General features: G+C 39.4%; 1 protein-coding gene across 1 annotated transcript in view; it reads left to right on the forward strand.

Moving 5' to 3' along the window:
- The window catches only part of zgc:77784 (uncharacterized protein LOC402947 homolog), a 102,630-nt gene that overhangs the window by 16,916 nt on the left and 67,556 nt on the right, over nt 1-18,158 (forward strand). The window contains exon 2 of the mRNA XM_041811676.1: nt 2,825-3,151. Coding sequence (XP_041667610.1) covers nt 2,825-3,151 — 327 coding nt within the window. The remainder of the gene's footprint in view (nt 1-2,824; nt 3,152-18,158) is intronic.

Raw genomic sequence — 18,158 nt, forward strand, 5'->3', positions numbered from 1 at the left:
TGTGAAAGTGTTTTTGTTAATGTAAATTTATATCAAGTTTTCTAAAAGTGTTTCAGACTTTAATTTTGTACGGCACTTCCAGTAAGTAAACTTATGTATGTAAGTTATCTTAATCTTAGGTGTTGTTTAGAGGAGTAAAAATGCCCATAGATACAGTATTCTGCACAAAAATATTCATTTTTAGCTTGATTTATATAACTTTTCCACTTTTATGTGTAAGTTTAGAACATTTTCCAAGTTTCTTACTCTTGAAAAAACTTTATTATATTTTTTTAAATTAAATAGCAGTTTAAAAAAAATCTGTTTAATTGTTTTGTGTTTTTTTGAGGTCCTCTATATATATGTAATAGAGATAGTCAAAATGAAAAAAGAAAAAGAAATAGTTCCCATTTCATAAGTTGAGGTTGTCCTGAATAAATGACACATGAGCATGGTAAACATTGTCTGAGTGGGGGTTCAAAATTGTCAAGAGAAAAGTTTTGACCAAACCACAAATGTAGCTTGCAAAACTGCAGGGAGATTTTCTTAACAAACAATCATTTGTAATTTATACTATCTTAAATTCAAAGTGCTCAACTTCCTGCTCAGATATAAAAAGCTCTTTCTAACTTGGAGAAATAATAATAAATAATTTATTATTAATCTGTATTTTATAATATTTATTTTATAACATTTATATTATATATTAATAAATATGTATAAATAATAATACTAAAATATAGATATTTATATTTTATATATAATATGTATTTATTATGATTTTTAAAATTAATTTTATAATAATAAATGATAAAACATTAAAAAGTACTAGCTTGACCATGAAAAAAGTTTTTAAAGTGAAAAAAGACATCCAAAGCAGCAGTCATTTCCTGTTTTTTCTCACTGTGAGAGCAGAAAGGTGCTGAGGTGAGCTGCACTCAGCTGCGGCCCGTATATGACAAATTAGTAGGTGATTAATAGGATTTTAGAAAGCATTCATTTCTGACCTTTTTGCATTAACACTGACAGCTTTAATAATAATAATCTGTTATTTATTACTGTTCCCAACTTTTTACCAGATCTGCATGATACTAAGAATTAAGGTTGGTGTGATACCATTATTCATTATCGTAATAAGGATAAGAAGTGCAATAAATAAACAGAGATATGAGCGGATATTAGCTAAGACTCTCTGTTTATGCCTTTCTTCTGTCTTCTGGCTTTACACATATACCTGTGTCTCTTCTGAATCCCAAATAAATCCACCAAATTGGCATCAATTAATGTGAGGGTAGGAGGTATGCAGCTTGAACCTCCTCTGACTGCATCAAAATAGTATCAGAATCATGGCCGTATTACCCAAGCATGCTGAGGGAGCACATGGCTTTTTACATAACAGTTTTATTTTATTTTTTATACATTCTGAGTTTACTGCAAATACTTGTGATTTTAAACAATGAAACTGCGGTTGATTGTGCAGCCCTATTCAGCTTTGGAACGGTTGAATAAAAGCAAAATCCCATTTGAACCACAGCTGTTCTGATATTCAGAACAACAGCAGTCCTTCTTAAGTGATATTGTTTTAATACGGCTTCAGAGATGCTCTTCATATAGATATGAAAAGCAAAGTATGTTTTAATACCTTGAGGGATTAGCTCTGAGCACAAGCATGAAAGAATTCACACTTGTAAACAAAGGGTGTGCTTTTGTGAGGGACTGGCTTGGAGGTGCTATGGCACATTTTAATGGCTCGATTAGTATTCATCCACATCCTGCATTAGCGTGTTGAGCTGTCCTGGCTTGTGACCCCTGGGTGTTAGCTGAGAGTGCACAGATCGCTCTTTAGATGTTTACTTCAGGTTTATGCCATGATGGCAACTCCTGCTCCATGTTGAAATCAGTTCATGAAAAAAAAATTGTAAATCAGCTTAGAGCTGAAAAGTGAGGCTTTATCCCCGGCAGTGCCTGCAGGTTTAAGTGTAACAGCAGCAACAACATGTGTGTCATTGGGTTACTCCTGACTGCTCGTCTCCAGTGATAATGGAGGATTTTCATGTGGTGTAGATTATGTGCTGAAAATAATGCCTCAGACAGAGCAGTGCAATAATCAGTCGCACAGTGACCATTTCATTTTCTTTTTTTCTGTTTGAGAGTGAGGGAGAGACCATCTGTTCCCTAAGAACCAAACTAAAAGCACTGGCATTTTGAATAATTCATTTTTCTAACTGTAACACACTGTTAGAGACATTTGGTCTTGCTCTAAAAGCTTACCTTAGGAAGCAAAGCAGTGTGCCTTCCCTCACAGTCAAGGAAAGATAGTGATGGATCCCTAGAGAGAAAAATATGGGAGTTATCTTTATCTTGCCGCCTCACTCATTCTCTCAACTCAGGTCTTTCTCCCCTTGAATGTAAACTGGAGGTATATCGTTCTTCTTCTCCGCTTTCCACCAGCTATCATCTCTACGTTTGCAGCAATCCTGATTGACACAGAGATTGGCCATTACCATATCACATGGGTGATTGCATCCTCTGCACAGGTGGTCCTTTGTGAGAAGACACAGTATAGCTGAACAAATGGGTATCAAATGTAGTGATCTGAAAGGCACAGGTTGTTGCTGGAAAATGTCTCACCCAGCGTTCAAAGTCAACCTTCAAAGAGAGACGATTTGCTGCTTCGTTTCACACACATTTATCCAACACACAAGCAACATCTCCAAAGAAGATATTCTTGCCTTTCAAATGGCGCCGCTGCCGTTCTGTCCTGTTACAAAGAGATTATATGTTTTCATGAATGGCAGGGGGTGAGATGAAGGAGGTAACATCTGTTCTCATCTCTGCTCCGCAGGCTCCAGGGCTCGGTTTGAAGACAGCGCACCTCGGATTGTGGAAGACCCCTCGGATTTGATCGTCTCCAAGGGGGAGCCTGCCACCCTCAACTGCAAGGCAGAGGGCAGACCCCCTCCCAGTATAGAGTGGTACAAGGATGGCGAGCGTGTAGAGACGGACAAGGATGACCCTCGTTCTCATCGCATGCTCTTGCCCAGCGGCTCCCTCTTCTTCCTACGCATCGTACACGGACGGAGGAGCAAACCAGATGAAGGCGTGTACACCTGTGTGGCCCGCAACTACCTGGGAGAGGCCATCAGTCGAAACGCTTCGCTTGATGTCGCCAGTAAGGCCTTAATTTTACTGATTTTTAAAGTGTTTGTGCTTCTGCAAGTTTTATGCTCTGTATGTTGTGTTTGTGTTCACAGCACGAAAAGCTTCACAGTCTTGTCCCAGCTCCATTTGGAGCCACCTGCCTGTTTTATTTTATGGACCTCCACTGGAGGTTTGGCTGAGCTTAAAAATGATGATATGAAACAACCAGATTGTAGGAGGCCACATCTAAAAACAGGGTGCTGTGGAGGGAGATAAATGCACTCATAAGTAAAAGCCTTTGGACTTGTTCCTAATTTAGGCTTCTGTGACAAGCATGTTTTTTGTCTTTAGCCATTTGCTGAATTATTTTAGGTGTGTAATCCAAATTACAAAAGGGAATTAAGGGAATTAAGTGATGCAAATGGGGATCTGCCTTTAACCTGCATCCTTTTATATGGCCAGAAAAGCCAACATTATCAGTAATGCATGATATTGTGTTTTTTTTTCAAATGGTCCATTTGCTGGTATTTTCAAATTCAGTTTACCCAGTAATATTGATAAGGATATATTAGTTAAAACCTGAAACTTTAAAGTTTAAAGAATGAAGATGAGCAGAGAAAAAGATTTTAGCTGATGTAGGTCTGTTGGTCCTGCCTGAAAGTCCACAGACTTATTTGTACATATGGACAATATTCACAGCAGATAAATCAGTTTTGAGAAACTTTAATATCTGCCAAGACCAATAATTTACTTATTAAACTAGTATCTTTCGATAGTCGAAGATCTCACAGAATATCACATGATCAAATGTAACTTCAGAAGAAAAACAAACATGGAGGTTGATTAACTGACACTTAAATATAATGGCCTTTCCTATAAACATGTGAGCCTTTGCTCTTTACAAATAGTTGCATAGTATGGATTCCGTAGAGCATTTAAGATGTCAAGCACTGATGTTGGACAACAAGGCCTGGCTTGCAATCTCCAGTTCCAGTTCCAGTTCATCCCAAAGGTACTTGATGGGGTTGTGCACTGGGGCACAGTAATGTTGGCATAGAAAAGGGCCTTCTCCAAACTGTTGCCACAAAGTTTGAAGCATAGCATTGTCCAAAATGTCTTGGTATGCTGAAACATTAAGATTGTCCTTCACTGGAGATAAGGGGCCTAGAACAGTTGGCACATTGCAGTCATGCAGGTAATGTTCTCTTGGCATCTGCCAGACCCATTCTCACCCATTTGGCTGACACAAAGAGAAGTGTGATTACTCCACAGAACTCACTTCCACTGCTCCACAGTCCAGTGTTAGTGTGCTATACACCACTACATCCGATGCTTGGTATTGGACTTGGTGATGTGAGGCTTATATGCAGCTGCTTGGCCATGAAAACCCATTCCATGTAGCCCAGACACACAGTTTTTTTGCTTACGTTAATATACAGTGGATACAGAAAGTATTCAGACTTCCTTAAGTTTTTCGGTCTTTGTCAATTTGCAGCCACTTGCTAAAATCCTTGAGGTTGATTTTTTTCCTCATTAATGTACACACAGCACCCCATTTTGACAGAAAAACACAGAACTGTAGACATTTTTGCAAATTCATTAAAAAAGAAAAACTGAAATATCACATGACCATAAGTATTCAGACCCTTTGCAGTGACACTCATATATTTAACTCAGGTGCTGTCCATTTCTTCTGATCATCCTTGAGATGGTTCTACACCTTTATTGGAGTCCAGCTGTGTTTGATTAAATTGATTGGACTTGATCAGGAAAGACACACCTGTCTATATAAGACCTTACAGCTCACAGTGCATGTCAGAGTAAATGAGAACCATGAGGTCGAAGGAACTGCCCGAAGAGCTCAGAGACAGAGTTGTGGCAAGGCACAGATCTGGCCAAGGTTACAAAAAAAATTCTGCTGCACTTAAGGTTCCTAAGAGCACAGGGGCCTCCATAAACATTAAATGGAAGAAGTTTGGGACCAGAACTCTTCCTAGAGCTGGCCATCTCGCCAAACTGAGCAATCTGCGGAGAAGAGTCTTGGTGAGAGAGGTAAAGAAGAACTCAAAGATCACTGTGGCTGTGAGAAAGTTCTTGAAAGTCAACCATCACCGCAGCCCGCCACCAATCGGGGCTTTATGGTGGAGTGGTGCGACGGAAGCCTCTTCTCAATGCAAGACACATGAAATCATGCATAGAAGGACTCCCAGACTATGAGAAATACGATTCTCTGGTCTGATGAGACCAAGACTGAACTTTTTGGCCTTAATTCTAAGTAGTATGTGTGGAGAAAACCAGGCCCTTCTCATCACCTGCCCAATGCAATCCCAACAGTGAAGCATGGTGGTGGCAGCATCATGCTGTGGGGGTGTTTTTCAGCTGCAGGGACAGGACAACTGGTTGCAACTGAAGGAAAGTACAGAGATAACCTGGAAGAAAACTGTTTTCAGGATGCTCAGGACCTCAGACTGGGCCAAAGGCTCACCTTCCAACAAGACAATGACCCTAGGCAAACAGCTAAAATAACAAAGGATTGGCTTAGGAACAACTCCATGACTGTTCTTGAATGGCCCGGCCAGAGCCCTGACTTAAACCCAATTGAGCATCTCTGGAGAGACCTGAAAATGTCCATCAACGTTCACCATACAACCTGACAGAACTGGAGAGGATCTGCTAGGATAAATGGCAGAGGATCCCCAAATCCAGATGTGAAAAACTTGTTGCATCATTCCAAAGAAGACTCATGGCTGTATTAGCTCAAAAGGGTGCTTCTACTCCATACTGAGCAAAGGGTCTAAAAACTTGTGACCATGTGATATTTCAATTTTTGTCCTTTAATAAATTAACAAAAATTTCTACAATTCTGGTTTTTTTCTGTCAAAATGGGATGCTGTGTGTACATTAATTAGGAAAAAAATGAAATGATTTTAGCAAATGGCTGCAAAATAACAATCAGAGTGTTGGCAACTTTTACTCGACATGCCCCTCAGCAGCCATTGAACATCATGTGACTTAACATCATGTTCCTCTTAGTGGCTGAGTTGCTGATGTTCCTAAATGCCTCCACTTTCTAATAATATCACCAACAGTTGATGGTTGAATGTCCTTCAGGGATGAAATTTCACAAACCGTCTTAATGCAACAGTGCACACTACCACGCTTAAAATCATTGAGCTCTTCCAGAATGACCAATTTTGTGTCACAAATGTTTGCAAATAGAGACTGCATGGCTACGTGCTTGATATTATACACCTGTGGCAACAAATCTGTTTTAAACTCCTGGATCCAATAATTCACAGGTGTGGCCAAATACATTTTGTCCATTTAGTGTATTTGGTTTTTGACACAGGTAGTCAGAGTACTGTTGATTCATGGGAGGGTCACTGTAGATTTCTTTTGGTCATAGTACGCATCTTAACTCCTCTGTATGTCACTGTATATGGGTGAGAGCATTTGACTGGCGTTTGAACCTTAATGTGTGACAGCTGTGGGCATAGCAGTGTCTTAGAAGCTAAGTAATGCATCACTGAATGCTGACCATTCCTTAAGTTATAGATGCTCCCAGTCTGTCTACTAGTATGTGCACCTTCATAAGTAATCAGAAGGAGACATCTCATCCTGTCACCTGGGTGTCTATTATATTTCTTTTGGTCCTGTATTTTAGAGATAGTAATAGTGTTGAGATTATCCGGATAAGTTTAGATGTTGATACATCTTTCCAAGTTTACCAGTTGGTACCAATGTCTGTCCAATTTGCATACAGTACATCTTTTTTTGTCTTTATATTGTTGTTGCATTAACAAGTGTAAAACAGCCTTAGTTTTAGTACCACGATACCTGTGAATACATGGTATCTACTATAAAGATTTCAGTAAATTTGAACATTAGGGGAGCTTCGGCAGACACCCTAAATTGAGTGATAGTTTTCTGTATTAGCAGAGAAAAAGTTGGATCGGTGCTCACCTAATGCACAGATTTGGAAACACAAACTCTGGTAAAATCAATGTCAGACGGTAGATGTCTGTGTGCCTCCCACAGATTTCAAAACACTTGGGTTTAGCAGGAAAAAACATTCCCTCAAACACTTGTCTTTGTGTCAGAGATGATCTGTAATGCTATGCGGCTCATTACAGCAGCCCCAGGGGATTTCAAGGGGACTTTTTTTTCCCAGTGTTTACTTTCGGTCAAACTCAATGACAAGTGTTTGAAATGATTTCTGTCAAACTGAAGTGTTTGGAAAAGTTGTAGGAGGACTTCATGGACTGAGTCTGAAGATTCTAAATCTTTTGATGGAGTTGGCAATAAATGATATCACAATAAAAGGAATTCTTTATTTTTCTTTCTGCCTGACCTTCATACATCGATTGCAGTAATATTTCACATATTTAATTCAAACCGGTAAGCTTGGGCAACCATCAGTTTGGAGAGTTGCAACAAGTGATTATCACTTTTTAAAGTTTGAGTTTAACTCTAAACACTACAGTGGAAAGAAATATGAAAAATTATCATGATTTTCAACCAAGGTAAATGTTGCACTCTGTCCAAAGTTAGTTTAATAAAAGTTAATAATTTAATACATTTCAGTTAATTTATTATCAAAATGATCATTAATGCCTCATCTCAGAGCTTAATAATTTGTTGTGTTGACCAACAAAGGAAAACTGACTATTGTAGTCAACATTGAGCTGATGAAACTTAAATTTGGCATTGTGCTTTTGACACATTAGGCTGATATTCATGTCATGATTTAGCACGATTGCCCCCCACTTCCCTCTCCTTGGGACACACTTACACATCTACACAGTCCCGTACAGTAAGTGGCGGTATCAGATACTGTAGTTGGTTTGCAAATCCACCAATAAGACAAAATAAGAGAAAGCTCAAGCATATGCACCATGTGGACAATGGTGTCCATCCTGTTGCTATGGATGTTTTTAGTGTATTTGACATGCTTAGAATGACCCTTGTTTTACCTCAATATCTACCATGCAGCTCAGAGGATGAGTGGAGATAGTCCTGCAAGGGATGACTATTTTAAGAGGGACAGGAGGTTATTAGAACTGCCTGTAAATATCTGATTGCCATGTATTTGAGCATGGTCGCGTTCACATGTCCTGCAGACCATCCTGATCAAATGGATTTTGGGGTCAAGTGTACTCTGATCCTGGCCTAGATCTCTAATAGAAAAACACCTTGATATTTTTGAGAAAATTTTAGGGCTGGCTCTCCCTTTAATCTTCCTGACTTGCCTCTTGAATATGCACCTCACACCTAAAGACAGATGCTCAGTGTAACTGGATAGATTCACAGTATCAACAAATTAGTAGTTAATAGTGAGTGCTATCCCTGATCAGTAATCCTCATTTTGGCTCGACTTCCCTTGCTTCCTTTCTAAGCTCTCTCTTCAGACTTTTTCCTCTGTCTCTCTATCCTCTGTTGTGTTTTCACTGCCGTTTCTTTTCATGTGTTCAGTATTGGCACAGGGAGTAATTGTGTTTGGTTTGCAGGGGCCATTAGGGACTGCAGTAGGTGGTATTGTTGTAGTCACCACCAGGAGCCTGGCTTTGTAGAAGGTGGCAATGTCTGAGCCGTGATGGCCATGTGGTAGGGTAGGTAAGATAAAGAAAGTTTTTGTGGTGGCATTGTGGGTGATTAAAGCTATCACAGTGGGGGGTGGCTTTCAGGCACTGGAGCCTGTCAGCCACCCAACCTTTCTGAGGTGTTGTGAGAACTACTGGACAAAGCACCAGTGAAGGGAGGCTCCACCTTGTCAACCCTTCAACCCTGGGGATGCACTGGTTCTTGCTGCCTATTGGTGGGTGCCAGTATTAAGGTTACAGTTAGATGTTGGGGTATCTTCACTGAGAGCTCATTCTTTCATTTGGGCTTAAGTGTCTTGTACTTATTGAAAATTCATCTTTGCAAGCAGAAAAGTGTATGAAGTGGCTTCAATGATCCCAACAGTTGCACTATACAATATATAGGGCAATGTATAGGGCAAGTTAGACATATATCCAATCACAGCCTTGGCAACTTTGGCTGTGTGGAAAGGTGGGATGAGATACTGGGGAGATCCAATCACTACTGCTTTTGCTGCATGGTGGCGGGGTAAGTTGGGGAGAGATCCAGTCAGTCGACTAAATTTACTGTAAAATTCATTGACTAAAATGTTGGGAAGTTTCGTCAATTAAAACTAGACAAAAACTATAACAATTTAGATAACTAAATTATTACTATAACTAAAAGATATTTTTGGTAAAAGACTATAACTAAAACTAAATTAAAAAGTGCTGTCAAAATTAACACTGGTTTAGTGAGCTTTAGCTATATGAGCTTTAGAAAACGAAGCTAAAGCAGACATAGATTACATATCTACATAGCTTACATAGCTGCTTTGTGGACTTAGCTTTAACTGTGTAGCTACTTTAGCTACATAGCACCATCATCTATAGCAGAATTAACTTAAGCAACATGATCTTTCGCAAATGTAGCTAAAACTAACATAGCTATGTAGAAACCGTATCTATGTAACTTAAATAGCTACTCTGTGGGGTATTATTCAGCTACATTGCTTCAGCTACATAAATTTGTTATCAATAGCTGATTTAGCTGTAGCAAGGTGAGCTTTTGCAAATGTAGCTGAAGCTAACAAAGCTACGTCGACATTGTAGATATCTTATGTAGCTGCTTTGTGAGATTCATTTAGCTATGTTTGCTTCGTAGCTAAGTTAGCTATGTAACTTACTCAGCTTATAGAGCTATTTGAGCTATTCTTGCTATGTTAGAATATTTTCATGGAAGGTAAGGCTTTTTTCCTGTAAGCAGACTGTTTACTCAGCTTCATTAAACATTTTGTAATCGGGTTTGCAGATCATGGTTTTGACTTTTATTTTTAATATTCTAACCTTTACCTTAACCCCTGCCCTAACCCTAAATGGAAGTTTTGATCTGATTTTATTTGGAAGGTAGATATCCTCTCAGATGAATGGTCTATGAGAGCGGCCATCTGAGATGAATGGTCTGCAGTCAGACTGTCTTAAAAAATTTCAGTAATGTTGGAGTGAAAACGATGATCTGTTTGCATTCAGACATTCAGGTTACTCTACATTTTTGACAAGTTTTCATGTGTTTGGCATTTTTTTAACCAGTTTTGCTCCACTAAATTCACAGAAATATAAGGAATTGAATGGGCATGGCATCCTGATTTTCCTTCAGGGTAGGGTACAGAATTATTTGGGTTTTTTTCACTCAAGAAGTTGTCTTGCTTTTTTATGCAGCAGTCAACAGTAGCAAGTCATATTGTTTGAAAATCTGGAACCTGTGAATTTTTGGTTTTTCCTTGATAAGGCCTACTGAAAATAACTGTACTGGGCCCTTACAGTGAAAGATGTAACATCTAGCTGACCTGAAGGCCCTTTCTCTGTTGTTTCCTTGCTAATATCACAGTAACTAAGATTCTACTCTGCAGACACCAAAAACACCAAGTTAGCAGTGGATGACTGATCCCAGTGTGTTTCTTTTTTTACAGTAGTGATTCTCCTACTGAAGGGTACAGCAGCAGAGTGTGAGCTTTCTCCTACATCTTTGGGAAAGTGCAGTGAAGTAAAAAGCTCCCAGTAGGAGCTGTGTCTATTATTTCCCCTCCTCGGCTCAGGACACGTGCCATTGTCTTTCCTCCCTCCTAATTGTGCCAGTGTGGCTCGGCCCTGGGCTGAACCTCGGCTCTGTTTGGCGTGAGGAAATGGATTAGTCAGTGGGTTGATTAGTGGAAAGAGCATAACAGATTAGCAAGGTCGAACTGTCCCTGTTTAAATACATAAAAACAGCAATTTAAGGAACGGTCTTTATCTTCCAGTGTATCGAAGCTTCCTTCCTGGCTGTGCAAGTGCAGCTCATGGCTGAATGAACTCATCTCCAGCTCGTGTCCAAAAATAGGGACAGGCTTGTTGGATATAATGTATACTTGGAACCATAGGAGGCTTACTAATGCAAATATAAGAAGATGTGAAGCGTGTACTATCATGCTGCCCTTTTTAAGTTGTTGATAATTGTATTTGGCATCGTGTGCAGCTGGAGATTACTGTACTGTCCTATTGGTAAACAGATGAGTCACCTGCAGGCACTGAGTGACTGACTTTATAAATAAGTGCCTGTTTTTGTTCTAATCTCAATGCCTCCGGCCAGTGAGGGCATATGCTAAGACAGCATGGTGGTCTCAGTCTCCCCCCTCCCCTCTGTGTGAGGTTGTGCTGACTGTGGGGTAAGTAGTGACCCAATTAGCTCTGGCAGGGAGGGGAGAGAGGGGGAAAGTATGCAGTGTTAATGAGAGGCCAGTTTTAAGCTGGTGGTCTTGTGTATGACTGTGTCGGCGGTTGCGGCTGTGAGTGAAGCAGGAGTCTGAAGGACAACAGGTGGAAGGAGGAAGAGCTTAAAACTCCCACTGAGCCATAATTAATACCGATGCATCTGCGCAACTGTTAGTTTGGCTCTGAGGAAGGAGTAGGAGTGCTGACAGTAACCTGAATTTTAACACATTAATTAGCCATTAATTGACGGCGAATTATGCATTTTGTATTGTTCTGCATGACTAAGGCTTCTGCACCCAACTCACTCTTGCCATGTATTTTTTAGCCACAGGATACATTACGTGAATTATGGATGCAGCTTGTGCTTGGTCTTTCCACTGAACTGGCGCGTGCTGCAGTAAGCTTGAGCTGCACCTGCTGGGAAACAAATCAAAAGGTGTATAGGTAACAGTACATCACAGAAGAGCTGATGCACATGCCTGGGTAATCTCACACTTATGCTGGATAATCCAGCATTACATGGCTAGGCAGTTTTAATTTAATAAATGCCACAAAGGTTGCAGAGTTTGACAAAAAATACTTAAACATTTTATCACTGATGTTGTGGTGTGTTTACACTTTTATTCAAGGTTTTAACAGTATTTGCAGCCATGACAGATGTAGTCGTCTGTCATAGTAGTCACACGATGAATACGCCTGAATGGAGGAAAAAAGCCAAACACACAAGGCCTCCACACAGAATCCACACCCCACATGCACATTTTTTTCTTTGCTTTTTCCTTTGCATTTATTTATAATTTCAAATCAGATGATGCTATTCATTTCTGGGTTGCATCTTATTTTGCATAATTTTGGATTTGCTCTTTTTTACAAGAAAGTCTGTTTCTTGGATCTTAGATGCTGTTTATCTCAGAATAGAAATACAATCTAAACCTTTAGTAATAAAATCAGATTAAACTTCTGTTTAGGGTTAGGAAAAGAGTTAAGGAAAGGGTTAGATACCAAAGTTAAAAGTCTCGTAGAAGAATAAAAAGCTTGTCTTCCATGAAAACATCCAAACACAGCCAGCATAGCCAGCGTAGCTCTGTTAGCTGCATAAGCTATGTAGCTAATGCAAAGTACAGTACTTCCTTTCTGAGATATACGCCATCTCGATGAATGGTCTGTGAGAGCGTTTTTTGTTGTTCAATACATCATAGACCACTTAAGTAGTGGTAGGTTAAATAAAACAAGATGGAATAAACTGCAACTGTCACTACTGCCATTTCAACATTCTAAAGAAATGAAACTAGGAAATACACATCTGATGCTTTTCTCCTTCACTGCAAGACCGAATAGTAAAAGGCTGTTAAAAGAGAGGGATGTGTTAACTCAAAAATCCAAAGAGTTATTTAAGCTATATTTTCTGAGTTGATAAAACACTTTTGTAGTTTTAAGTAAATAGTACTTGATCACTCTTAAGTATTTTTTGTTTATTGTACTCAAATTATTTGACAATCATCCCTTAATCTGCATAGATTTCCAAGCATGCCTTAGGGCACTTTTGCACCATGAGTGAAGTTACCCTGTCAGGAAGAGAAGTCCCACCTGTGGACACCAACTTCAACATAGCAAGGATGATGAACAGAACTCTGTGGAATAACACTCTCTGGGACAAAGTGCACTCTTCAGTCTTTGTTACTTCAGAACACGATTGATCTTATTTGCCAGTTACCTTAACCTGATTTGTAAACACAGTCATGGAAATACCACATTGCAAACATTACAGACTAAGCAACATCCCTCCATCCATCCATTTTCTTATCCTGTTGGGGGTTGCGGGTGACCTTGCAAAGCAGATGGATACGCCCGTTTCCATGTTTCTCTCTGGCGAATCCATCCAGCAAAGCTCCCGTCTGAACCGTTTGGGCCCGTTGGGCAGTACTTTCGGGCGCAGCGGAGTCAGGACGTAAGCAAGCAGCAACAAGAGGCTGGTGCAGATATGGCAGAAGACATTAGCATGGATGCTGCTAAAGTGGCAGTTTTAGCAGAAGTTGACAACACTTCTTCGTTAAATGAAGAACAAAGAACAGCAGTGAGTTGTTTTTTTCAATGCTGCAGCATTTCAGCAGCAGCATTTCATCATTTCAGACCGTTATGATGAACTTATTATGCATATACGGATCATGTACGGCCTCAAGTAGCGCATGCAGAGGAGGGGGTGAGGGTTGGAGCGGTGATATTAATGGATCACGGATCAGCTCTGTTTCTTCATTAGCTGGCAAACCAACAATTTCAAAGTGTCCACGGTATCTTTGTGATCTTCTATAACTTCTAGTTAGGTATTGTTTTCTGTCAGGAGAACTGCTGCTCCTGATGTCTGGGCAATATTGATCTTGCGAGATGATTTTCAACTCGAGTAGACATTTCGTGATGTTTTGATCTCGCGGGATCTCGTCACACCCCTAATAACTATATTTAATGATGATCTACAACTACAGCTAAAATGTAAATGGACTTGAGCTTGTGTCTGCGTAATTTATTTTCATAGAAGCTGTAAGAAACAAAGAGAGGCAGGACACCTGTAGCTTACATAGAACTTTCAAGGACAGCTGCAAAGTGAAAGGAAAAAAACAGCAGCCAGACACTTAATGAGCATGTGCAAAGATGCATTTTTATCTCATGAAACAGAAGACAACACATCTGCTGGCTTTATCTCTGAGTCATGGATGTTTGTGTGGAAACAGGGAATGGTTTGAAGATCACATTTCTTTGTCCTGTACACTCAGCCCCTATTAGCTGCACAGTTGTGGTTGAGGTGAGGTTTTATGCTCAAATGCATTTTGCACACCCCGAGGTCCACAAGTGATGTTTTCTGAATGGTGGCTGTTTCCCCCTTGTTGAGCACCTCATAATGAGGGGCACGCTCTGCTTGGAAATGCCAGCAGTAGCCGTTATTCTGTCTTTTTCTCTCTCTCGCTGCCTTTTTACTTAAAGCTGCCAGTGAGTGGCCGAGTTTCCTGTTTGTTGACAAACCAGAATAATGAGACAGTGGGAGTGGATTGAAATCCAAATGGTTATTTGTGGGTTTAACCAAAAAAGAAGAAGAAAAAAAAGCAGTAAGAAGAACAGTGGTAGTGCCTTTTTCAAAATCATGAATGTTGATGTCTGCCTCATTGAGGAGAAGGTCACGTGGTGTGACAGGATTAGAATAAAGTAGGACAAATAAAACATACAACTTGTATAAAAGGCTTAAGAGCCAGATGTTCCTCTTACTCCTGATGAGGGATTATGAGGGAATCAAACTTCTGCTCACAGCTTGTTCCTTGGCTTCCTCTGCTCTTCGTTTCACTGTAGATATAGATCATCCCTGATGAATATGATTATATGAGCGGTTTATAATTCAGTGCCTCTAGGATTTTACAGGCTCTCTGGGAATAGTTTTGTACAAAATAGATGTAGCTGTGTCAAAAGTTGCCAATGATTTAAGGCTTTTGTAAAATTGCTGGTTGATATCAGTATTTAAAAAACAGTTGCAATTAGTGTTTAAATAATCTTTCTAAAAATGGCTATAATTTCCTTTTTTTAACAGAAACTTGCTTTTTTCATCAAAAACTGGCACGTAGTCCATATAATCAGGCTGATTTTGGCCATGATTACAGTCCTGAATATCCTGATAATTCTTAAGATTATTTTGATCTCAAAGATCTTCCTGTGATGTTAGATACTTTAAGATTGATTCAATCTGCTTTAAAGCTTTTTAGGGCTGCATAGATTTGAAGTTATCCAAATGTTAATATTAAAAACGCTCAATAAATATGATCTGATGTTCTATGCAGGGGGACAGCTCTGTGGATTAGTATGTGAAATGGCAAAATAGCCAATGGGGAAGCAAGCTGACTTTAAAAGGAAGCACAACAACCAACAAATGAAATTTTACTCTCCCCCTACACATGTTTATGTCATCTCCAAAACTGTTACCATGGTATCACTTTTGTCTTTGCAAATTTTCAGTTATAAGTAATTCAAAAAAGCCTCACTGCACATTGTCTGCCATCTTTGTTAACTCTTAAGTTGCATCTGACCACAAAAGATTTAGCGAGATTTTCTAGTTTTAAGAGTCTGGAAGCTGATTATTTGTAAATTTGATCTCTTAATATGGGATGTAGTTTTTGGTCATATTGTTGCTCTTCACACAGGGCCTATAAGGGGGAATAAAGGGGAGAGCTTGCCTGGGGCCAGACACATTGGGGGCCCAGGGGGACAGAAAAGTCATGGTCCAATGTAAGGTTAAGCTGTAATAACCATATTTTATTTTATACCTGAATTATTACCACTATTATCAAAGCAGCATATATTTTATACATTTATGCCATAGTGTAAAGCTTTCTTCTCAATCTAAACTCCTTTTCTGAAGAATCAAAATGGGTTAAAAGTAGTAAAAATAGGTAAATGAAGCAAAAATGGGCAATAATGGTGGTGAAATAGGATTATAAAGTGGCAAAAATGAGTCATAAGATATAGAAAAGGGTAAACAGAGGCAAAAATAGATGTAAAATGGCACATTTTGATTGGAGTGGAAAAATGGGGGTCAAACGATGCAGAAATTGGTTAACAGTGGCAAAAACTTGGCAGAGAGTGGAACAAATTCGTTGAAAGTTGCAAAAAAGGCAAAAAAGTGATGAAAAGGGGTAACAAGTGGTTATAATGGATTTTAACCAGGAAAACCAGGGCATAAAACATTGCTAATTATGGTCTAAACTGTACAAAATGGCATAAAAAGCAGGACAAAGGGGTTCGAGTGGCAAAAATTGGTTTACAGAGGCAACAAATGGCGGAAAGTGGCAAAAATGGGCCGAAAAAGATGTGAAAAAGGGTTGACAGTGACAAAAATGTATTGAGAGTGGCAAAAATGAGCAGAGAATGTGGTGAAACATGAATAAGAAGTGTCTAATATTGGTGTCTAATAACAGTGCTCAAATGTGTTTTAAGTGGCCACAATGAGTTAACAAAGGCACATATAATTGATTAAAGTGGCACCAAGACTAGCAGTAAACTACTGATCCAGCACACATTGACACTATCAGTACGAGGCGTAGCACAGGGGGGAAAAAGGGTACTGATTGCCCGCACCCACAGTAGGGAGGGGCCCTTGAAGAGCCTGCAATGAAAGTGTGTTTTTATCTATTTTTTCTTAATAATTAGTGTCTTTATTGAATCAAAAGCTACACAATGAATTTGTCAACAGACTGGATAGAGTACAGTAGATACTGGGGGGCCTCTGCTCCTCCCTTTAAAATGTCCAAATGGTATAGTCCAGAGCTGCAAAATATTGCAAGTAATGCTTAAAAATACATATATATTTGTAAAAATGATGCACTATTTGTTGCTTGGCTAGCCAGTTAAGGGGATAATATTCTTTCTGGGGGCCCAAAATTCCTAGCTACGCCCCTGCTATCAGCCAATCACTACTGTTCAGGGCCTGTTCGCTGGTATTATCAGGGACCCAGGGAAGTCTGTGGGCAGGCCTGTCACACACTAAAGGTACAAAAATGTTTAATTTTTTGAGGTCATGTGCGATGTCCCTCATGTATACAAAGTGTGTGTTAGGGGTGGGTTTTGTATTCCATAAAGTGCCTAATATCCTGCTGTTCAGATACAAATTTCAGAGACAGCCAAACAGCTTGTTTTTGATGAAGAAATTATGTGTTATTATTCATCCACCAAGACATATCTGTGGAGACGTAGCTGAGACAAGATTAAAAGCTTGGTCAGAATGCATGGGGAATAGTTGAATTTTCATTATGGGCACATCTGGAATAAAAGTCTCACTGGTATAAAAAGCCTGTTTTGGGACTCTCCTAGAGAGATTAAATTGGAGTCTATAATTGAGTCCCTCTAGGATTTTTCAGGCTTTTGGGCAATTGTTTTGACTAAAAATGGCTGATTTGGCTGTAGCTTTTTTAAGAGTTGCCAAAGAAGTAGTAATGAATTCAGGCTTTTGTGAAATTGCTGTATTATATTATTATTATAGCAAAAGTATTTGCAACTGTTTTGTGTTCTTACAACCTTTTTAAAAAGAGCACAGGTTTCCTTTATTAGGAAAAACATTGCAGAGACTAGATACAATTATAGTTGAATTTTTATTAGCATAAATTATTAGGAAAGTTGTTATAAAAATTTACCAGCTAAATTATTACAACAAAGCAAGAAAGAAGCAAGGTAGCTGAATTAAACAAACTATATTAATGAACTTTTTCTCAAGCCACAATAAACAGAGATGTTTTCAGCCATAGATTTATGAGCTCATGGTTGTAGTAGACCTCAGGTATTCCTGGGCTTGTTTCACTGGTGGGGAGCATGAAACCAAAAAGCTGCCTCTTCTTCTGCCTAACAAATCTGCTGATCTGAGAGCTGCATCAGTCTCTTCAAACATTTTCTGTCTCTGTTTGTTTACTGTCGTGGCCCCCAGCATGGCCGCTGTGCCCCATAATACACCGCAAAGTGGCATAGGTCCCCAAGCCCTAAAGTTAAGCTAGCTAGCTAGCAAGCTCATGGTGTGCAGCCCTTGCTATTTTCCGCTCTGTCTTTCTGTATTCCTCTTATTTCCTGTCTCCAACTGTCATATCTTTAAAAGAAATGTTAAAAAAGGGACTCAAAGGACCCTCTTATGGTTGAAGCCAGTGCTTTGGCTGACTTGAGAACTGTCAAGCTTTGCTATGCTAAATGTGTCATCTGTATGCAATGCCTGTC

The sequence above is a fragment of the Cheilinus undulatus genome, linkage group 2 (genome assembly GCF_018320785.1).
Source record: "Cheilinus undulatus linkage group 2, ASM1832078v1, whole genome shotgun sequence".
NCBI lineage: Eukaryota > Metazoa > Chordata > Actinopteri > Labriformes > Labridae > Cheilinus > Cheilinus undulatus.